The sequence below is a fragment of the Balaenoptera musculus genome, chromosome 18 (assembly GCF_009873245.2).
Source record: "Balaenoptera musculus isolate JJ_BM4_2016_0621 chromosome 18, mBalMus1.pri.v3, whole genome shotgun sequence".
NCBI classification, from domain to species: Eukaryota; Metazoa; Chordata; class Mammalia; order Artiodactyla; family Balaenopteridae; genus Balaenoptera; species Balaenoptera musculus.
Genome location: NC_045802.1, coordinates 4,225,234 through 4,249,123, shown reverse-complemented (window position 1 = coordinate 4,249,123; position 23,890 = coordinate 4,225,234). Strand labels below are relative to the sequence as shown.

The 23,890-nt window shown below is 41.6% G+C and overlaps 1 protein-coding gene and 1 long non-coding RNA gene across 2 annotated transcripts in view; one reads left to right on the top strand and one right to left on the bottom strand.

The window, feature by feature from the left end:
* The window catches only part of RNF6 (ring finger protein 6), a 10,065-nt gene extending 5,612 nt beyond the window's left edge, over positions 1-4,453 (top strand). Inside the window, 2 exon segments of the mRNA XM_036831804.1 lie at positions 1,457-1,884; positions 1,886-4,453. Coding sequence (XP_036687699.1) covers positions 1,457-1,884; positions 1,886-3,175 — 1,718 coding nt within the window. The 3' untranslated portion in view covers positions 3,176-4,453.
* Positions 2,273-23,890, bottom strand: LOC118884270. The gene is made up of 3 exons (XR_005017248.1): positions 23,656-23,890; positions 3,063-3,254; positions 2,273-2,375 (listed from the first exon to the last, which is right to left on the bottom strand). It is a non-coding gene; the product is annotated as an uncharacterized LOC118884270 (long non-coding RNA).

The following is a 23,890-nucleotide window of genomic DNA, read 5'->3' as shown; positions in this document are numbered from 1 at the left end:
GGCTTTCCCTGGTTGCAGGGAGCGGGGGCTACTCTTTGTTGTGGTGCGCAGGCTTCTCATTGCGGTGGCTTCTCTTGTTGCGGAGCACAGGCTCTAGGCGCACGGGCTTCAGTAGTTGCGGCACATGGGCTCAGTAGTTGTGGCACATGGGCTCAGTAGTTGTGGCTCGCGGGCTCTAGAGCGCAGGCTCAGTAGTTGTGGTGCACAGGCTTAGCTGCTCCGCGGCATGTGGGATCTTCCTGGACCAGGGATCAAACCCGTGTCCCCTGCATTAGCAGGCGGATTCTTAACCACTGCGCCACCAGGGAAGTCCCAGGGCACATTTATTTCTAAATCGATTCATTCAACAGTATTAATTGAGAGTCTGATTTGTCCCAAATACTGTTGTAGAGGTTGGGAATTTAACAGTGAGTAAAATAAGGCAAAACTCATTGTCTTCATGCGGCTCATGTTCTAAATGAACAGAAAATGTATTTTATTGTATTATATATAATGGCTAACATTTATTGAGTGCTTCCTATGTGCCAGATATTATACTAATCATTTTATATACAGTGTCTTATTTTATCCTCATGATAATCCTTTGACATCTATACTATTATTATCAAATTTACAGATAAGGATTTAGCCATAGAGAACTTAAGTAACATGCCTGAAGTTTCCTATCTTCACATGAAGATATAATGTGGTTCTAACATTTTACTCATAAAGCCATATCTCTTGAGTTATACATTTTTGGCAGTTTCTGAGAAATAGGATAAAATTCTTAAGGTTGCCAAAATACCTAATTGCAAAAAACATTGAGTTACCTTTACCAAAAGAATTCTAAAAGTTCAAGATAAATTATATATAACTTTTGCCACTGTATTTTATTGATATTGCCATATGAATAAAGCAATTTTTTAAATATTTATTTTTATTTATTTAGTTAGTTGCAGCGGGTCTTAGTTGTGGCAGGTGGGCTCCTTAGTTGTGGCATGTGAACTCTTAGTTGCAGCATGCATGTGGGATCTAGTTCCCTGACCAGGGATCAAACCCGGGCCCCCTGCATTGGGAGCGTGGAGTCTTATCCACTGTGCCACCAGGGAAGTCCCAATAAAGCAATTTAAATGTACAGTTTTGATATTGGATATATTTTTCATTTGCCTTAATATTTTACCAATAACAGGCATATAGAAAGCAAGAGTGAGGATTTCTTCACACCTTTGCACAAATAGTATTTAAAAGTTTATAATTTTGATACAGTGTGTATTATAGTATGCTTATAGTGTACACCTTTCTTTTAGAAAGTTCAGTTTTTTGGCCGTTTTTCATTCATTAAAATGCACAGATGTTCTTAATGTTCTTAATTATATTTTTAATTTAATAAAAACTTAGTTTATCTTACAAGCTTTCAATAAAGATCTAAAGATAGATTTTAGGAATTGATGTTAAGTTGATTTGGTTTGCTTTCCAGACTCAGGGGTCCCTCGAGAAAGTTCAAATGAAGATTCTCTGCTGGAATGGCTCAACACCTTTCGTCGCACGGGAAATGCAACTCGAAGTGGACAGAATGGGAACCAGACTTGGAGAGCTGTGAGTCGAACAAACCCACACAGTGGAGAGTTCCGATTTAGTCTGGAAATCCACATAAATCACGAGACTAGAGGATTTGAAATGGATGGCGAAGATTATGTGGGCGTTCCACTTTCAGATGTTAGCCAAGATAGCACTACAGATGGGCCACAGCGATCAAGTAGTCCTGTGGCCAGGCGAACAAGGAGCCAAGCTGCAGGGAATCTCAGTGGTAGTAGTGCCAGCGTTCCGAGAACTAGGCTTGGATCGAGGGGGCGGAATTCAGTAGAAGGATCTTTGTCGGCATTGGGAAGATTAAGAAATGGAATTGGGGGGGGCAGTTGGCGTCCCTAGAACTAGTGCTCCACGTGCAAATTTCAGCAGTCCGTCAGCTGGTAGTGAACTCAGGCAAAGGGAGGGGCAGCGATTTGGAGCAGCCCATGTTTGGGAAAATGGGGCTAGAACTAACGTCACAGTGAGGAATACAAACCAAAGATTAGAGCCAATAAGATTACGGTCTACTTTCAATAGCCGAAGCCGGTCACCAATTCAGAGGCAAAGTGGCACTGTTTATCATGGTTCACAAAGGGAAAGTAGACCTTTTCAGCAAACTAGTAGGCGGTCTATTAGGAGGAGAGGTATAACTCGTGTCTTTCTAGAGCAAGACCGAGAAGGCAGAGGTACCGCATATACTCCACTCTCTAACTCAAGGCTTGTGTCAAGAATCACAGTAGAAGAAGGAGAAGAGGCCAGCAGGTCCTCCACTGCTGCACGACGACATCCAACAATCACACTGGACCTTCAAGTGAGAAGGATTCGTCCTGGAGAAAGCAGAGACCGGGACAGTATCGCAAATAGAACTCGATCTAGGGTGGGGCTGGCAGAAAACACAGTCACTATCGAAAGCAGTAGTGGGGGCTTTCGGCGCACCATCTCTCGTTTAGAGCGCTCAGGTATGCGAACCTACGTTAGTACCGTAACTGTTCCTCTTCGTAGGATTTCTGAGAATGAGCTCGTTGAACCATCATCAGTGGCTCTTCGATCAATTTTAAGGCAGATCATGACTGGATTTGGAGAACTGAGTTCTCTTATGGAGGCCGAATCTGAGTCAGAGGCTCAGAGAAGTGGTCAGCATCTGCCAGAGACACACTCAGAAGTGAGCCTCCTCGGTGAGACCGTCAGCCAGCACAGGGGAGGGTCCTCCCAAGGCAGGTGGACCCGAGAAGACAGCCCTGACACCCCGCCTCGTGCCCCAAACAGAGGTGGCAGGCAGTCGCGAAATTCAAGTAACTTGGTCGAAACTGGCACCCTACCTATCCTTCGCCTCGCTCACTTCTTCTTGCTTAATGAAGGGGAGGACGATGACCGCATGCGTGGTTTAACCAAAGAGCAGATTGACAATCTTTCCACCCGGAACTATGAGCACAGCAGTATCGATAGCGAACTAGGGAAAATCTGTAGCGTTTGCATCAGTGACTACGTAACGGGAAACAAGCTCAGGCAGTTACCTTGCATGCATGAATTTCACATCCACTGTATCGACCGGTGGCTCTCAGAGAATTGCACGTGTCCTATCTGTCGGCAGCCTGTCTTAGGGTCCAGTACAGCAAACAACGGGTGATGTGCTGGATCCAGTCAAATGTTGCGTCTTAATAGAGCAGAGTATTCAGGCATTCTTTTGTTGAATTATTTGTGATGAGCTAACCAGGATGAAAAATAACAGATGATTATAGTTTGAACTATTTTTTTGTGTGCTTTTTTACCTTGTTAAAAAGAGAAAATTTATAGAAAATATAAAATGCAAATGTTAAATTATCCTAAAGTACAGAATAGTTAATATTGCTAGAACCAAATAACTTTTAAAATGTTTTTATTTTGGTAATTTTGTCATGCTAAGCACTTTTGTATCTGCACAATTCAGTAGGTTACAAATCAATATTCTTTTTCTGAGAAGTCCAGCAGATTTTGCTTGGACTTTCAGGCTTCGTACCGTGTCCAGACATTGGTGTCTAAATAAGCCTTTCTTTAACTTTTTATTCTAAGGACAGTGTCCTTTCATGAAAGAATATTTGGCTGAATGTTTGCTAAGTGCATTAAAGTTACTTGAAATGTTAAATTTAATATGCAGCATATCACATGTGTATATATAGGTATATAATTTTAAGGTTAAAATATTCAGTCTAAAAACTACCAGTTTGGTTCTTATTTTAAACTGTTCGGCTATTACTGCATATGGCACAATGTTTAATACTTACAGGATCATCTCTGGGAGGAAGTAGATTAAGATATTTAAAAATAGACATAATTTATGAAGCGTCTCTGACAATCTGACTTATTAGACAGCAAGCAATATATAACAGTGAGCAAGTATTTCTTTTTTCAGAAATGAAACATGGAAATTTTAGAACATAGAGGTTATTTAACTTGAGTTCTGCCTTTTTGTGACCTTTTTGAAAGTGCAAACAATTTTTTGGATTATATTAAGTAAGATATACAATATGCATGGTTTCTCAAATTTAGTTTAAAATCTAAAAACAAGGGTCTATAAAGAATCAAATGCATAGATAATATGTTAAGTTCAACTGGAGACCAAAAAACTCCAAATGAAACAATAACAACAACAGCAAAAAAAGTTAAGAGAATGTAGACTTTAAAACACAAAAGTATGCATTGAAGATCTATTTCTACCAATAAATATTAAAATGTGTCAACTATTCTTCTCTATTGGTCCACCGTGGTTTATTCACTGAAAGAAGTAGTTATTTTGCACTAACTCGATGCCAGGCAGTGTTACAGGTGTTGAGGATTCAGTAGAGGACAAAGTCCCTGTCTTCATGGGAAAGACATATTTGCTCTTAGAAAATTGGAAATCGATCAATAAAATGAGTTATTGCTGTGACTTTTATGTTTGTTTATGAATAAGTGACATAGTTTGCTATGGTGATACCACTTGCACAAAATCACAAGAACAAATACCTCAAGGCCGATTCTGTGAAATTTAGGTATATCTCAAGATTTAGTTTTTGTTTCCAATTAGTGATGATATGTAGTTCGTTCGGTAAGATGCATGCACAGGACTTGTTAGGGGGTGCATTTAGCCCCTGGAGTGAGAGGTTTTAGTAAAGGTGGTGAATTTGTTTGGAGTAAGTAAATGGTTTATGTAGGTCACATATGGGACATAGGACTGGGGAGTTTGATTTGAAGGCTTTAGTTACCAGACTTATGGGATTTTTGCTTTACAGAGTCTAGATGGCTCTTGATAAATCGTATTGGCGAAGGGTAAGATCATTTTTCATGTTTCAGGAAGATTGGTGTGGTGCAGCTTGCAGAATGCAGTGGAGTGGAGAGAGATGGGAAGCAAAAAACCAATAAAGGAAATATTATGATCAATTTTTACTATCAATTATCATCATCATCAGTTATTATCTAACCTATTGACGGAAGTGAAACTGGAAATAAAGAAAAGGGCATAAAAATGTTGGAGAAAAAAAAAAGACATTATTTGGTTTCTAGTTCACCGTGAGGAGGTGGGAGAGTCATGTGTTCACAGGTGGAGAATCTCTGAGTGGAGGAGGGCGGACAAGTTACAAGCTCGGCCAGTGTAGACATTGACCTGAAATGGAGCCGTATTCATGTATCTATCACACTCACTTTCGTGGCACCATTTGTCCCCAATATGACAAGAGACTAAATCCAGCAGTTACTGCTCATATGGAACCTTCCTCAGGAAGTTCTACCTCCCCTGGTTTGAGCAGTTGGGAAAATCAAGAGGAAAACAAAGAAAAGGGGAAGTGAACAAAGTAGGGATAAAGAAGAGAAAAAAGCATGCTGATCCTCAGTCGTTTGCAAGACGTGGGAGGACCAGCACGTGGCGAGATTCCCAAGTAGGCACTGGAAATAGAATTGGATTGTGCACTGTACAGAAAAGTCCCTGAAAGCAGCAGGAAAGCCTAATGAATCTGGTAGATTGGTACCCTAGTTGGGAACAAAGAAGTGTTTTCTTTAATATTTTCATTCATCTCCCAGTAAACAAGGCTGATGACAAACACAAAGGCTCGTTATCTATTTATAGCTTCTACTCAGCAAGGATTGTACCCTTTGTGCTTCCAATAAAGAAAGGAATAAATCATTTAAATTCTTCATTTGGGGGCTTCCCTGGTGGCGCAGTGGTTAAGAATCTGCCTGCCAATGCAGGGGACACGGGTTTGAGCCCTGGTCCGGGAAGATCCCACATGCTGTGGAGCAACTAAGCCCGTGCGCCACAACTACTGAGTCTGCGCTCTAGAGCCCGTGAGCCACAACCACTGAGCCCATGTGCCACAACTACTGAAGCCTGCACGCCTAGAGCCTGTGCTCCGCAACAAGAGAAGCCACCGCAATGAGAAGCCCACGCACCGCAACGAAGAGTAGCCCCCACTCTCCACAGCTAGAGAAAGCCCGTGTGCAGCAACGGAGACCCAACGCAGCCAAAAATAAAATAAATTTATAAAAAGAATAAAATTCTCCATTTGAATATTATGTTCCATGACATGTCCTTAGAGCTTGTTCTGTATAGTGTGGCTGTCTTGCGAACTTCTGTTTCTAAACTGTCAGCCTCCTAGCTGCCTTCCTACGTATTACATCCTTTTACCCTCTTTTTCTTGTATCCCAGAGTTTTATAATTTCGACTAGCATTGTTACGACTTGATTATCTTTCACTCACTCTTAGGTTGTGTTTCTTTCAGTCTTTAACATGAATTCCTAGTTTAAATCTCCCATGCTCTCCTTGAAATATTATTGCCACTTAACATGGTAGGAGGCAGAGTTAGAGAGTCAATCACAGGACCGTTTGCCTCCAAAGCCTGTGCTCTTCCCACTACCCTGCATCCTGGAGAAGCTGAAATGCCTTGGGAAGTTTTCAGCCTAACTCCTTCCCAAAGATACTTGTCTAATTTTGAAACTTTGTTATATCATGTCTTTGTTTCCATGTGCAAATACACCTTTTCTTTCCCAAGAATGAAAAGAGAAGGACCACTCCTGAAAGATATCAAACAGAATCTCTACCATGAGGATGAATCCAGCAAAGAGATGAATGAGGCATCTGAAGATGCTGTGTGTTAAGGTCAGAGTTAATAAGCTGTCTGAGGCCTTTTCGTGAATATTTCTTCCACACAAGAACTTACAGTTAACTTCTCATCTCCCTACGTGTCTCCATTTGAATAACCTCTGGCCAGAGGAGGAAGAAATGGTGTAGAAATAGGAGCCCATGTGAAGTGGGTGGTTGTTACCTTTGCAGTGGCAGCAGGCTCCTGTAGGGTCTCTCCCTCAACCTTGTATGACGCTGGCAATCAGAGGCCTGGGATATCTCTCAACACAGATGCAGGAGATGATTTCCCAGGAAGCCAGAGCCATCTCTCATCGAGAGGGCCAAATGTTCCATGTTCCAAAGGACATGACTGAGTGGCAGTAGTGATCGTTTCCTTGATGTCATCAGACAGGTTGGGGGTGCTTTTCAGTGGCTGAGTGTATTAGGCCCTGATGTATCTGCCCTTGTGATAATTGGGGATCCATAAATACCTTCAGCCAGTATGTTTGTTGTTTTATTTTGAGCATTACATCTCTGAAGACTCTTGAGTTGGCCCCTATAGTTTTCTTTCTCTTTTTTCATTTGTAAAAAAGCAACAGTCACACTTCTTCTGGAAACTCAACACTTTCAGACGTATTTTTCCTCTATTAATGTCTCATTTGAAGACAATTACATATTTAATCGCAAAATGTTCCTACTTGACTATAATCCAACTATCTTCTGTGCAGCTTCAGACATGTTCCCATTCTTCCCGGTAGGAGACAGTCCAAGGTCATGTGTAGCTTCTGTGTCGTGAAGTGACACAATTTTGAGTTCAGGTTCTCTGGATGGTGTCCGTTCTTCCGTTAGCTTGGATTTGATAATAAGCTTTTTTTTTTTTTTTTTTTTTTTTTTTTTATTGTTGGCTGCGTTGGGTCTTCGTTGCTGCGTGCGGGCTTTCTCTAGTTCATTAGCTTGGATTTGATCAGGTTTAATTTCAACTCCTCACCATCCAGCTTATGGGATAAATGATAAATATAGCTTGTATCTACCTGCTAGAGTGAAGTGGAATCAAGATCAGACTAGAAAGGGGGAAGGACGTGTCCCTGAGCACATCGATTACTGGTGCAGAATATACACCAGGCCTTGTTGAGCAAGCTTAGTAGGATGAATGACAGAAGCAGTCTCATGGCATCTCTTTGCTGCCTCACTTAGCTGGACGTGTTTGGTCAGCCAATACGGCTGCTTCAGGTCCTGAGTCAGGGCCCCTTCAGAGAGGCCCTGAGGGAGGAGTTCCCTGTTGGTGCTGGTGGTGGCACCGATGAAGGCAGGGGTGGGAGGGTTTGAGGGGTGCCAGTGAGCAGGTTTGATATGCGTGCTTGGTTCGGGAACTGCTGCAATATTGAACAGTCATAACTGTGGAACAGGCTGAGGCTTCTGTGATAGCACAGCTTCCTTAAAACTTTCATTAGGTCCTTAACAATTTCATTTGGGGTCTTGTATCCAATGCCAGAAATCTTGTCTTATCCTTGATTTGCTTGGGGGAATAGCCATGGACATAACACCTTAGGTTTTTGTTTGTTTGTTTGTTTGTTTTCCGAATTTTGTTAGGAGTATCCTTCTATGGCTCTAAATCTTAGTTAAATAGATATCGTTTCCGGCATAGCCGGGAGCCTTTCGTTATTCTTCCCTTGACCCTTAGCTGCATTTCAGACCAGTGTGCTTTACAATGGGAGGGCACCATCTTCATTTTTGTCTGCAGGATGAGGCAAAGGGACCATTGCACTCTGACCAGTTGGGGTCTGGTCATGTGGCCAGTCCACTGCAACCATGTAGATTGGGAGGGGATCAATTCCATTCTAATTCCCAGCACTGAATTACCCGGTGTTCCTGACAACTCCCTGTGTTGGAGTCTCCCGAGACCACTTCCAGGTTAGTGGTTGGCTAGGACTCAGGACTCAGCGTATGGTCCTGCTTACAGCTCAGATATATTATAGGGAAAGAAGACAAAGCACCATCAGCAAAGGGAAAAGGCACATGGGACATAGTCTGGAGGAAGCCAGGCCAGCTTCCAAGACTCCTGTCCCTGTGGAGTCACACAGACGTACTTAGTTCCTCCAGCATCGAATGTGACACCGTGGGAGAAATGTTGTCTCCCAGGGAAGCTCATCACCAACTCAGTGGCCGAGATTTATTGAGGGCTGGGCATGTAGGCATCCTCTGCCTGGCATGTACCAAAATTCCAAGCTCCTGGAAGGGAAGCAGGTGTTCAGCATAAACCAGATGATTTGCACAGACAGTTCAGGCGCATCGAGACACGCCTGTCAGGGAACAGTGGGGACACCCACAAATCAAGTTCCTGGATGCTAGCCAAGGGTCAACCTTGCACACAGGGCTTTCCGAGGACAGTCTGAGGCTTCTACGTGAATTCTTTTCTGCACACACCCACATCTCCATCTCTAGCTCAGAACGTTCTCCTATACTCCAGGACCGCATTTTGATAGCCTTGGTTAACGTCGGCTAGGCTGGCCCTTTGGAACCTCAGGGTCAGTATATTCAGAACTGAACTAATCTTCCCCCAGAGTGTTCCTCGCTTTCTTTTTCTGAGCTCAATGCCTCTGCCATTCACCGGTTCAATCAAGGCAGGAACGTCTGATCCTCTTCCCCTGTGGGGAGGTCAGGTGGCACTGGCTTGCTGAGGATGGTTCCAAGGGGTCAGAATGAACCTCCGCCTCATGGCTGTGAGTGCAGAGAGTCAAAGTTCAAGTACAAAACTGTGATCAATACACTGATAAGCCTCAGAGGTGGAGAACTGGGTTTAAATAGGGTGTCAGAACAGGAGGGATTGGAGAGACGGTCAAACACCAGGAGGAATTAGTCCAATCCGATGATTGGGAGAGTGATCAGGAAAAGTCCCTCCGACGGTGGCTGTTCCCGTAGCGGGTTGGTTGCTTGGCTTGATCTGGTGTATGTTTGATGGGGAGTCAAGCACTAAAGAAAGGGCTGCGAAGGGGATAAATAAGAACCCGGATTCCTGCCTCTTTCCTCACATCCAGTTGAGCAGCCTACGTCCTTTGGAATCCTCGTCTCCTTCCCATTGTGTCAGGTCAGTGAGGGCCGTGCTCGTGTCCCACGTCACCCCTCAAGTGGCGGCAACCCCCCCCGCAGTGTCTCAGGGCAGTCCTTCCACGGGCTCATCTGGGTGCGTCCGTGTCCACGTCCCCAGCTGTCTCCCTCACGTCCTCACTGTTCTCACAATAACATATAAGGTCTTTATATTTTTGGCCTCTGCCTACCTTTTGCAACTTCATTTCCTACCATTTAGGGTGCCTCTCGGGGTCCTCACTTTGCCCTTCGCACTTCCAAGTTTATGCCCGTGCTGTTCTCTCTTCCTGTGATGGCCTTTCTGGTGAACTCCTGTTTATCCTTCGACTCTCACCTCCAGCATCGCTTCTGCAAATGCTCCTCTTGTCCTGTCTCCAGGGCACAGCAGACACGAGGTCTGGGACCCACACTACTTCTTAGGGGCCCGTGAAAATGTTTTAATTTCTTTTAAAATCATCAAAGTATATACGTATATGTAAATATGATGTAACCTGTATCACATTTATCATTATACCAACACAGCAGTAGAATATAATTTTGATATTTTGTATGGAGGAAGGGGCCAAGGCAAAAGTGCCGAGAATCCTGTCATCTCCCATGTAGGAGCTTCAGCTACACTCTGTCTTCCCCTGAGAACCATGAGCTCCTTGAAGTCATCCTTGACCCCTAGCATGAGGCCAGGTACACAACAGGTCACTCTATGTATTTAATAAGTAATGGATAAAAGTTTGGGTATGTAGGTAGACGCTGGCTTACAAATAGCTTGTATCAGTACATTAAAAGTTGTTGGTAAGATTTTTTTTTGGAAATTCAGAATACATTTACCATGGAAATAATATCACACGTTTGTACTTTGAGGCAAGAGGAAAAGGCTTCTGTTCCAGGCCAGCCCACAAAAAATTACATTACTCAGAATGATCCTGAAATACAATTTAAGCACAATCAAAAGCAGAAAAACCCAATAGTCCTGAAAGTTAACAAAGAATGAAACTGAAGAAATATTGAAGTAAGTCAGAAAGAGAAAACCAAATACTGTATATTAATGCATATATGTGGAATCTAGAAAAATGGTATAGATGATATTATTTGTAAAGCAGAAATAGAGAGACAGACATAGAGCACAAACGTATGGATACCAAGGGGGAAGGGGGAGTGGGATGAACTGGGAGATTGGGATTGACATATATACACTACTATGTATAAAATAGATAACTAGGGGACTTCCCTGGTGTTCCAGTGGATAAGACTCGGCCCTCCCAATGCAGGGGGCCCGAGTTCGATCCCTGGTCGGGGAGTTAGATCCCACATGCCGCAACTAAGAAGTCCGCATGCTGCAACTAAGACCCGGAGCAACCTAAATAAATAAATAAATAAATATTTAGAAATAAATAAAATAAAATAGAGAACCTACTGTATGGCACAACAGGGAACTCTACTCGGTGCTCTGTGGTGACCTAAATGGGAAGGAAATCCAAAAAAGGGGGACATATGTATACGTGTGGCTGATTCACTTTGCTGTACAGCAGAAACTGACGCAGCAGTGCAGAGCACCTGTACTCCAATAAAAGAGAAAAAAACAACTTATCTCGAACGCTAGCACTTGAGATGACGAGGACTGCCCCTCATCAGCGGTGGCAGAGGGATTTAGGGTTAATCTTAAAAAGTGTTTATTCTGTGTGATTGTTTGATGGGAGAGTAGTTTGTGTCTCAGGAGCTGATGATAGTAAGCACCTCCTTACTCAATATAACGTCACCAAGAAGCTCTTGAGTTTGCCCAGGTGAGAAAGGGGTTTAACCATGTTGACTGCGCACACGGAGAAGGGCAGTTACCACGTCCACCTCAGGAAAGTGTGAGGCCAGTCCTCCGGAGACACAAAGAACAACCTTGACCCCTTGACACAGGGTGAGGAGTACTTACAGCTTCAGTGATTTTATAATGTTGACCCCCAACACTCAGAGTTTTTTTGGTGAGCTGGACAGATTAAATAATTTACCCCAGGTCTCATGGGTGGATAGAAGCAAGGCAAAAGAGCCTTGTAATTTTTTAAAGTGTCTTACTTTGTTAATTACCAAAAAAAAAAAAAAATTTTTTTTTCACAGCTCTGACCCCATGTGTTCATTGTCAAAAGATGTCTAACTCCTGGTCTTATAAGGCTAATGACTCAAGCTCAGTATAAGGAAAGACCTCTTCTAACCTATTCAGGACAAACGTTCTGAGCCCTGGGCTGGCTCTTTAGGGCTTTGGGGAAGTGTGATCTGATTCGTCGTGCTGCTCCAGGGATTCAGTTCAGTGCCAGAGCAGGTCCTCAGATCTGCAACTGCCTGTTACACGTGAGCAGTGCGCTCTACTCGCTTTTGCAGTGATTTTAATAGCACCTGCTAGAGCAGTGCAGGTTTCAGATCAGAGATGGTGATGTGATGATGTCATTCAGGCATTTCTCATTATCATTCAGGTAAATACCTTAAGGTCATACTTCTTAGGCCGTATAACAATGAATATCCTTAAAAAAATGAAATAAACTAAGAACATTCAACCTGTCATATTTAAGCCCCAAATACAGATCCATGAGAGTTTCAGGCCTAGGAGAAGATGGACAGTCTTCTAAGCACATCCTCTTCGGGCCCCCGAGAGCCTGCACTTAAAATGTCTAAGTTAATTGCCAAGCCTGCTTTTAAAGACAAAAGATGTTATTTCCCTTTCACTTCACACTCAGTATTATGTCAGTTCGGGTCTCTGACAAACAGACACATCAAGACAGGATTATACATACAAGAGATTTATCGGGGAAACACCTGTTAAGGATAAAGGGGGAGGGAGCAGGGGCAGGTGAGGCGAACCTCCAGGCTACAGTGTAGGTCTGACCCCTAAGAAAGGAGGGGGGAAGATGGAGGCTTGGGGAGGAGAAGCTGCAGACTGCAGTGCTGTTCTGAGAGCAGCTCAGGTGGGCATCGTCAGGGCTGACCCAGGAGTCCGCCACCGGCAGGGATGGCCCAGCTCTTGTCCCTGCTCAGGCCGGTCACTGGCTAGGGGTGGCTTGGGGAAGTGTAGCCTGGGCCTGGGTGCCTTGGCAAGCCCCAAGGGGGGGGCACCTGGAGGCTGTCAGCCAATTGTGTCCCCACCACAGGCTCTCTTGGGTGGTGCACCTGCAAGATCGCCACAAACACGTAGCATCCTTCATTTCCAGAAACAGTCACGATTGGATCCTGGTTTAGTCTGAATCCTCTGTTTCTCTCCAAAACCACCTGTAACCATTTTCTATTGCTTGATCCCCACTGCCATCAGGTAAGTTACCATCGCTAGGGACTTCCCTGGTGGTCCAGTGGTTAAGACTCTGAGCTCCCAATGCAGGGGGCCTAGGTTTGATCCCTGTTCGGGGAACTAGATCCTGCGTGCATGCTGCAACTAAGAAGTCTGCATGACGCAACTAAAGAGCCCACAGCTAAGACTCGGAGCAGCCAAAATAAAATAAATAAATATTAAAAACAACAAACAAACATTGCTACGGGTCTCATTTTAACTTTCTCTTTCCCAGCTTAAATAAACTTATCCCTTTCACTGCTACCCACGGGATCCTCTTAAGGTTTGCCAAGCCCCTTTGCGAAAGCCCGGAACTCCAGCCGGTGTTCTCCATGAGCAGGATGCTGTTTGAGAGGCAATTTACAATAGCGATTAGGAGCACAGACTTGGGTGACAGATGTTAACTCAAGTCCAGAGTTTGCCCCATGATGGCTTGGAGGCCTTGTGCAAGTACTACAACTCTCTGGTCAACATTTTCCTTGTTTGTGAAAGATGGATAACGATGACATGTACCTAGTGGGGTTAAAGGAGATAATGCGTGTACACACACCATGCTCCAGAAATATTTTTAACATTGTATCCAGTCCTGAGCTTAATTTATAAAAGGACTTTTGCTGCAGACTCATATCCAGTTTGTGATCCACTTGGCTTAGCCTTGAGGTACTTTTGTATATTATTCATTCTCACTAAGTATCTGCCAGTGTGATACTGCTGTCTCTGTTTTTCCTTTCTAAATGTACTCTACTATTTTTATTCTTGCTCCTTGACCCTCTCTCCTCCAGCTTTTCTGCAAAGCCTGTGCTTCTGGGAATCAGTTAAAGGTTTTCATTTTTGCTTTTTTGTTTTTGGGGTTTTTTAGTGATGCTGTGAGCCAAGAGGTAAGAAGCTGCCCTGTATAGTTGTTAAAGTAGTCCACCTCTGAGCTTTCATAACGAAGGCCTCTTCTGGATTCATAGTGGTTCCTAGGTTTTCAGAAAGCTGGCATAGCCACAAACTCTTTGATCTCTGTTTCATGAAAAGCAATATATTGAAAGGTGATGGGAATCCCCCCCAATCTGATTATGATCCTAATTTGAACTTCTCTCATTGCTAATAATCTGGAAGGGGAGTGCCAGCCCCACTCTGAAATGCTAATAATAATAATAATAATAATAATAATCAGCACATCATCTTAATTTTCTATGACATTTCATTTGCCCAAAGAGATTTCATGCTTATTGTCTCATCTGATGTTCAAACCAACTTGAGAGTAGGTTGGGTAAGAATTATTTATGCTTATTTTGGAAGAAACTGAAGTACAGAGAAGTGAATAATTTGCCCAAATCGACTAAAAGGCCACTGGCAGAGTCAGAAACAGATCTTGGATTTCTTGGGATTTCTAGTTTTTTGTTTCATACTAAATGACCAAAGAATCAGAATGTTGTTGATGATGCTTGTGCAAAGCCTAAGAACCCACCAGCCATTCCATCTTTTGGGGAAGACAGGTGGTGAACGATGACAAATGGAGTAAAATTAACAATAGTAAACCATTTTTTTTTTTTACAGCCCACACTGCATCAGCTCATGTGTGATCTCCAGCTCTTTTCAAATTCTTCTTGCTGCTTTCTGCGCGTCTCTCTGGAGGAGTCTCACGTGTGCTTGCAAACAAGTTCTCTCAGGTTCTGCCCATTGTCTGTGTCTATAACGTGAGTAACGATCTGATGTTGTGGCGGTCGTATTTTAGATCTGTCAACTCTGGAACTGCACCCAAGAAACAACTTCCTCTAAGGGTAGACTCTGAGGATTGGGTTATTTTCTACAGTATTTGTGGACTAAAATAGGTAGGGCTTTGCTCCTTCATCTGTGACATATTTTTTTGCTGTCTCTTTTTTTTTTTTTTCCTTTTTTTATGAGTGGGATTGTGTTCCTGTCTTACTGGTTGTTTGGCCTGAGGCTTCCAACACTGGAGTCTGTAGACTGTTGGGTAGAGCTGGGTCTTGGTGCTGAGATGAGGAGAAAATAGGCAATCTACCTGAAAAAGAATTCAGAGTAATGATAGTAAAGATGATCCAGAATCTCAGAAATAGAATGGAAGCATGGATTGAGAAAATACAAGAAATGTTTAACAAAGATCTAGAAAATTAAAGAACAAACAAACAGAGATGAACAACACAATAACTGAAATGAAAAATACACCAGAAGAATCAATAACAGAATAACTGAGGCAGAAGAACAAATAGGTGAGCTGGAAGACAAAATGGTGGAAATAACTGCTGAGGAGCAGAATAAAGAAAAAAAGAATGAAAATAATTGAAGACAACCTCAGAGACCTCTGGGACAACACTAAATGCACCAACATTCGAATTATAGGGGTCGCAGAAGAAGAGGAGAAAAAGAAAGGGTCTGAGAAAATACTTTAAGAGATTATAGTCGAAAAACTCCCTAACATGGGAAAGGAAATAGTCACCCAAGTCCAGGAAGCACACAGAGTCCCATACAGGATAAACCCTAGGAGAAACACACCAAGACACATATTAACCAAACTAACAAAAATTAAATTCAAAGAAAAAATATTAAAAGCAGCAAGGAGAAACAAAAAATAACATACAAAGGAATCCCCATAAGGTTATCAGCTGATTTTTCAGCAGAAACTCTGCAGGCCAGATGGGAGTGGCAGGATATACTTAAAGTGATGAAAGAGAAACACCTACAACCAAGATTACTCTACCCAGCAAGGATCTCATTCAGATTCAACAGAGAAATCAAATGCTTTTCAGACAAGCAAAAGCTAAGAGAATTCAACACCACCAAACCAGCTTTACAACAAATGCTAAAGAAACTTCTCCAGGCAGGAAACACAAGAGAAGAAAAAGACCCACAAAAACAAACCCAAAACAATTAAGAAAATGGTAATAGGAACATACATATCAATAATAACCTTGAATGTAAATGGATTAAATGCCCCAACCAAAAGACACAAACTGCCTGAATGGATACAAAAACAAGACCCACATATATGCTGTCTACAAGAGACCCACTTCAGACCTAGGGACACATACAGACTGAAAGTGAAGGGATGGAAAAAGATATTCCACGCACATGGAAATCAAAAGAAAGCTGGAGTAGCAATACTCATATAAGATAAAATAGACTTTAAAATAAAGACTGTTACAAGACATAAGGAAGGACACTACATAATGATCAAGGGACCAATCCAAGAAGAAGGTATAACAATTATAAATGTTTATGCACCCAACACAGGAGCACCTCAATACATAAGGCAAATGCTAACAACCATGAAAGGGGAAATCGACAGTAACACAATAATAGTAGGGGACTTTAACACCCCACTTACACCAATGGACAGATCATCTAAACAGAAAATAAATAAGGAAACACAAGTTTTAAATGACACATTAGACCAGATATATTTAATTGATATTTATAGAACACTCCACCCAAAAGTGGCAGAATACACTTTCTTCACAAGTGCACACGGAACGTTCTCCAGGGTAGATCACATCTTGTGTCACAAATCAAGCCTCGGAAAATTTAAGAAAATTGAAATCGTATCAGTCATCTTTTCTGACCACAATGCTATGAGATTGGAAATCAATTACATGAAAAAAACTCTAAAAATCACAAATACATGGAGGCTAAACAGTGCGCTACTAAATAACCAAGAGATCACTGAATAAATCAAAGAAGAAATAAAAAAATAATAAACAAGTGACAACAAAAACACAACAACCCAAAACCTATTGGATGCAGCAAAAGCAGTTCTAAGAGGGAAGTTTATAGCAATTCAATTTCACCTCAAGAAACAAGAAAAATCTCAAATAAACAATCTAACCCTACACCTAGATCAACTAGAGAAGGAAGAACAAAGAAAACCCAAAGTCAGTAAAAGGAAAGAAATCATAAAGATCAAAGCAGAAGTAAATGAAATAGAAACAAAGAAAACAATAGCAAAGATCAATAAAACTAAAAGCTTGTTCTTTGAGAAGATAAACAAAATTGATAAACCCTTAGCCAGACTCATCAAGAAAAAAAGGGAGAGGACGCAAATCAATAAACTTAGAAATGAAAAAGGAGAAATCACAACTGACACCACAGAAATACAAAGGATTATAAGAGACTACTACAAACACTTATATGCCAGTAAAATGGACAACCACGAAGAAATGGACAAATTCTTGGAAAGGTACAATTTTCTAAGACTGAACCCGGAAGAATTAGAAAATATAAACAGACCTATCACAAGTAATGAAATTGAAACCGTAATTAAAAATCTTGCAACCAACAAAAGTCCAGGATGAGATGGCTTCACAAGCGAATTCTATCAAACATTTAGAGAAGAGCTAACACCAATCCTTCTCAAACTCTTCCAAAATATTGCAGAGGGAGAAACACTCCCAAATTCATTCTACGAAGCCACCATCACCCTGACACCAAAACCAGAAAAAGATATCACAAAAAAAGAAAATTATTGACCAATATCACTGATGAACATAGAGGTGAAAATCCTGAACAAAATGCTAGCAAACAGAATCCAACAACACATTAAAAGGGTCATACACCATGACCAAAGGGGATTTATCCCAGGGATGCAAGGATTCTTCAATATATGCAGATCAATCAATGGGATACACCACATTAACAAATTAAGGAATCAAAACCATATGATCATCTCAATAAATGCAGAAAAAGCTTTTGACAAAATCAACACCCATTTATGATAAAAACTCTCCAGAAAATGGGCATAGAGGGAAACTACCTCAACATAATATAGGCCATATATGACAAACCTACAGCAAACATCATACTCAATGGTGAAAAACTGAAAGCGTTTCCACTAAGATCAGGAACAAGACAAGGACGTCCACTCTCGCCACTCTTATTCAACATAGTTTTGGAAGTCCTAGCCATGGCAATCAGAGAAGAAAAAGAAATAAAAGGAATACAAATTGGAAAAGAAGAAGTAAAACTGTCACTGTTTGCAGATGATATGATACTATACATAGAAAATGCTAAAGATGCCATCTGAAAACTACTAGAACTAATCAATGAATTTGGTAAGGTTGAAGGATACAAAATTAATGCACAGAAATCTCTGGCATTCCTATACACCACCAACGAAAAATCAGAAAGAGAAATTAAGGAAACACTCCCATTTACCATTGCAACAAAAAGCATAAAATACCTAGGAATAAACCTGCCTAAGGAGGCAAAAGATTTGTACTCAGAAAGCTATAAAACACTGATGAAAGAAATCAAAGATGACATAAACAGATGGAGAAATACACCATGTTCTTAGATTGGAAGAATCAATATTGTGAAAATGACTATACTACCCAAAGTAATCTACAGATTCAGTGCAATCTCTATCAAACTACCAATGGCATTCTTCACAAAATTAGAACAAAAAATTTTACAATTCGTATGGAAACACAAAAGACCCCAAATAGCCAAAGCAATCTTGAAAAAGAAAAACAGAGTTGGAGGAATCAGGCCCCCTGACTTCAAACTATATCACAAAGCTACAGTAGTCAAGACAGTATGGTACTGTCACAAAAACAGAAATATAGATCAATGGTACAGGATAGAATGCCCAGAGATAAACCTATGCACATATGGTCACCTAATTTACGATAAAAGAGGAAAGAGCATACAATGGAGAGAAGACAGCCTCTTCAATAAGTGGTGCTGGGAAAACTGGACAGCTACATGTAAAAGAATGAAATTAGAACACTCCCTAACACCATACACAAAAATAAAATCCAGATAGAATAAAGACCTAAATGTAAGACCAGACACTATAAAACTCTTAGAGGAAAACATAGGAAAATCAGTCTTTGACATAAACCACAGCAAGATCTTTTTTGACCCATCTCCTAGAGTAATGGAAATAAACACAAAAATAAACAAATAGGACCTAATTAAACTTCAAAGCTTTTGCACAGCAAAGGAACCATAAACAAGACAAAAAGACAACCCTCAGAATGGGAGAAAATATTTTCAAATGAAACAACAGACAAAGGATTCATCTCCAAAATATACAAACAGTTCATGGTGCTCAATATCAAATAAACAAACAATCCAATTAAAAAATTGGGAGAAGACCTAAACAGACATTTCACCAAAGAAGACATACAGATGGCCAAGAGGCACATGAAAAGATGCTCAACATCACTAATTATTAGAGAAATGCAAATCAAAACTACAATGAGGTATCACCTCACACCTGTCAGAATGGCCATTAACAAAAACATCTAGAAACAATAAATGCTGGAAAGGGTGTGGTGAAAGCGAACCCTCCTGCACTGTTGGTGGGATGTAAATTGATACAACCACTATGGAAAACAGTATGGAGGTTCCTTAAAAAACTAAAAATAGAACTACCATATGACCCAGCAATCCCACTACTGGGCATATACCCTGAGAAAACCATAATTCAAAAAGAGACAGGTACCACAGTGTTCACTGCAGCACTATTTACAATAGCCAGGACATGGAACCAACCTAAATGTCCATTGACAGATGAATGGATAAAGAAGATGTGGCACATATATACAATGGAATATTACTCAGCCATAGAAAGAAACGAAATTGAGTTATTTGTAGTGAGGTGGATGGACCTAGAGTCTGTCATACAGAGTGAAGACAAAGAGAAAAACAAATACCGTATGCTAATGCATATATATGGAATCTTAAAAAAAAAAAAAAAAGGTACTGATGAACCTAGTGGCAGGGCAGGAATAAAGACGTAGACATAGAGAATGGACTTGAGGACATGGGGGGTGTGGGGGAAGCTGGGGCGAAGTGATAGCAGCATGGACATATATACACTACCGAAGGTAAAATAGTCAGCTAGTGGGAAGCAGCAGCATAGCACAGGGAGATCAGCTTGGTGCTTTGCGATGACCTAGAGGCGTGGGATAGGGAGGGTGGGAGGGAGGCTCAAGAGGGAGGGGATATGGGGACATATGCATGCATATGGCTGATTCACTTCGTTATAAAGCAGAAGCTAACACAGTATTGTGAAGCAATTATACTCCAATAAAGATCTATTAAAAAAATATCTAGGGCTTGGTTTGCTCAAATTGTCTCAATCATGTTATATCTTTTATGATCCAAACTCATGTACAAATAAGGAAATAAAGCAAGTTGTGGTCACCTGCCCCAGAAGGATTACATTGTGCCCTACGGGAATGGGAACCACTGATCTTTGCTAGTAGTCATGCCCAAGTTCCCTGAGTTGATACCGGTAGTAAAAGAAGAGAGTGATCAGAGTTCTCCAGAACCTTATAGAGAACTGCAAGGATGATATCATTATCATTCCACTGTTTACACAGACAGAATTGTACCACCTTTTAGTTCTCATTTTAGACCCTGCCCCCTCTTATAATACAATTTCAAGTTTCAACTCAGCACACCCCCTTAGGGACCAAACAAAATTTAAAGATAAGAATCACTGAGAATGAAATTATCATCACAGGATACAAATTTGTATCCAACCAAAACAATGCCAGAAACACTTCCAGCAGTCATTAAGAAGGTCTTGGGAAATATGGCTGAAGTTGATCTGCAGCCAAAGAAGTCAGAATTTGAGTCTTATTCTGAGTCTTAAAGGCAAACACGCCTAAAAGAAAATACACAAACTTAAACGATCATTTTGCAACAAAGCATCCAAATAAGAAAGCCAAAGGGAAGGAGAGACCTCAAATGTTAATTACAAAATGTATCCATTCCCAAACAATGGAGAGGTGGAGTCAAGATAATTCACTCCACCAATGAACTTTCAACTTTACAGTAACAGCCACAGAGCCTCTAGAAGCTGGATTGAAAAAACCAGATTTTCATTTTCTGTCGGAAATTTGAGTGAAAATTAGTTAGCTTTATTTACAGTATTTCAGTTCATCTATCTTTTGGAAGCAGCAGTACAGAACATGAATGCGAATTACACATTCTATTCCCAGCTCCCAACATGCATATGGCAGGGCTGAATTTAGACCATGGGACAAGGGGTAGAATTTAAGTGACTAAGAACAAACACCTCGATGATCTTCACCCACCGGAGCGTCCTCCTGATTTTATAGGTTGCCACCCCCTGGAGCTCTGCGGGAGACTCAGGTAAACTCAGTCACGGGAAGCTAGAGGCTGTTTAGCTCCAAGTTTTGTAGCCTGTAGAGATGTAGCCTCTTGTTTTACAGGAGCTTTACAGATAGTGTGGGGAGATGCCAGAGCAGTGCTACCCCATTGCCACTGAATTCCTAGTCTTCTCAGTGCCTTTGAGAAGACTTCTATTTAAAACTAGAGTAAAACACCCAAAATATGCCCTACCCACAGCCAGACGCCCAAACTAAAAGGCTTATCTGCCCCAGTTCTCCTCTTATCTGGCTTCTGTCTCCCCTCTAGGCTTTATTTATCTAACTCTACTCATCTTGGAAGGATCGACTTTTTTCAGGAAGTTATCTTTGCTTACTCTAATTGAAACTTCTCTCTCACTCAAATTTTCTCTCCCTCAGGCCTAGAGTAAGATTTTCAGAGGACTGTGGGTGTGAGGTTTTGATGCTCGCCCATTATACTTCAAAGCAAAAACAACCCTAAAATATACAATATGTGTACAAAGTTTCTAACTTCTTCCTATAATTGTTACTGTTTTTATAAAGTTTTCCATTAAAAAAAAATTTGTTTTTGGCTGCATTGTGTCTTCGTTGCTGTGCGTGGGCTTTCTCTAGTTGCGGCGAGCGGGGGCTACTCTTCCTTGTGGTGCGCAGGCTTCTCATTGCGGTGGCTTCTCTTGTTGCGGAGCACGGGCTCTAGGCACGCGGGCTTTAGTAGTTGTGGCACACAGGCTCAGTAGTTGTGGCGCATGGGCTTAGTTGCTCCGTGGCATGTGGGATCTTCCCGGAGCAGGGCTCGAACCCATGACCGCTGAATTGGCAGGCGGATTCTTAACCACTGCGCCACCAGGAAAGCCCTGTAATTGTTATTTAGATGATTTTTTTTTAAAAAATCCAATTCTTTCAAACACTGTTTTGGTACCCTTGATTGGATGGTACTCAAGGCAATGCTAATGCTGTTTGTTGGATTAACCACCTGTTTCCTTCACCATAAGGAATGCATTATGAGATTAGGGACTTGGCTGGTTAATTACTGTATCTCGGAAGCCAGGAATAGCACGCACATATAATAGGTTCTCAGTATGTTCAACTAATGAATAAAAGGGAAATCTTCTAGCTGTGTTCAAATATTTTAAGATCTTCATGTGGCAGGTGTGTAAGTGGGGATACCGGGTTGGGTTTTCTTCTGTGCTTCTGCAGGCAAAGACCTACGTATGGGAACTATTGGGACTGAACATACAAATTTTCTGATATTTAGAGCTGGTCATTATTACCTCTAGATTAGAGTTAGAGTTGAACATTACCCTTGGCATCCTCATAAAGCAGTGACCTCTCCCCGTCGGTGGAAGTACTCAGAGTCAGAGCAGCATCTGTCAGGGGATTCCTTCTTGCAGAAAGGAGTGGGCAAAATAATCCCCCCGCTCCTCCAGCTATCCAGGTCCTAATCCCTAGAACCTGAGACTGTGCCCTTACATGGCAAAAGGGACTTCGTAGATGTGATTAAGATAAGGACCTTAAAATGGTGAGATGATCCTGGATTATTGGGAGGGGCGGGGGGTGCTCAATCCAATCACATGTGTCCTTCAAATCAGAAAACCTTTCCTGGCTGAGGTCAGAGTCAGAGGATGATGTGAAGAAGGGTCAGAGAGATGCAACGTTGCTGGCTTTGAAGAAGGAGAAAGGAGGCCACAAAACAGGTAATACAGTTAGCCTCTAAAAGGTAAGAAAGGCCAGTAAAGATCTCCCCAGCAGTAGCCTCCAGAAATGAACATAGCCCTGCTCTCACTCTGATTTTTTTGTGACATGTGTTGAAGTTTTGAATTCCGTTGGAATTCTAAATGTACAGAACTGTAAGAAAATAAAGTCATGTGTTTTAATCCATCAGGTTTGTTAGAAAACTAATACAATGACCTTTAAGGTTATTTTCCAGATCTGTGATTCCATAATGCTAACCTGTCGGAGGAGGGATTGGATTAGAACTAGGAAAACAATTCCAAAAGTGAGGGTTATTAAACATGGAGGTGATTTATTAAGCAGACTGTGAAATCCCCATCTCTAAAGAGTTTAAAGATGAGAATGGATGAATGTGACCTGTCTAGAACTCAGTCTAAAGTTCCATCATCCAAGAGTCCTGGGGATGAGCTAAATGAATTCCTACTCTCTGGAGTCTATGAAAGGGGTCCAGTCTGTGAAAAGAGGCAGGATTTCTGTAAGACTGGGGCAAATTGCCTTTAAATGGAAACAATTTGCCTTCTGAAAGCATTGGGGTATTAGGTGAAAATGTCCAAATTGAAGCAGTTTAAAACCTCCATTTCCTATTTGGCATGAGTTATGAAATTTCATACGAACATATAGATACATAAACAATGTAGCCATAGATATTACGCCCAAACTGAGCCTGTCATTTGATTTTGAGTGATTGAGCAAGACCGCATACTTCCATCCAGGGATCTGTTACAATAGGAACCTTCCGCATATTTCCATCCAGGGATCTGTTACAATAGGAACCGTTTTGATTATATCTTAAATTTAAGAAAACTCCCTCTTACCTTGGGGAAGTGCAGGCCTCTGAGTCTGCAAATCAGTTCGCATACAGCCAACACCCTCTTCGGGAATCTGTTCTGTCTTGCCCAACTAAGGTCCCCACAGAGAGGGAGAGAAGTGCTGCAGATTTCACTTAAAAGTTCCCCCAGTCTGCTCTTCTGGGTGCCTTAAGCAGTGACTGGAAGGTCCTGCTCTCTTTTCTTTTTTTTTCTAATAGGAGGGAATTTTTCTTTTTCTTTT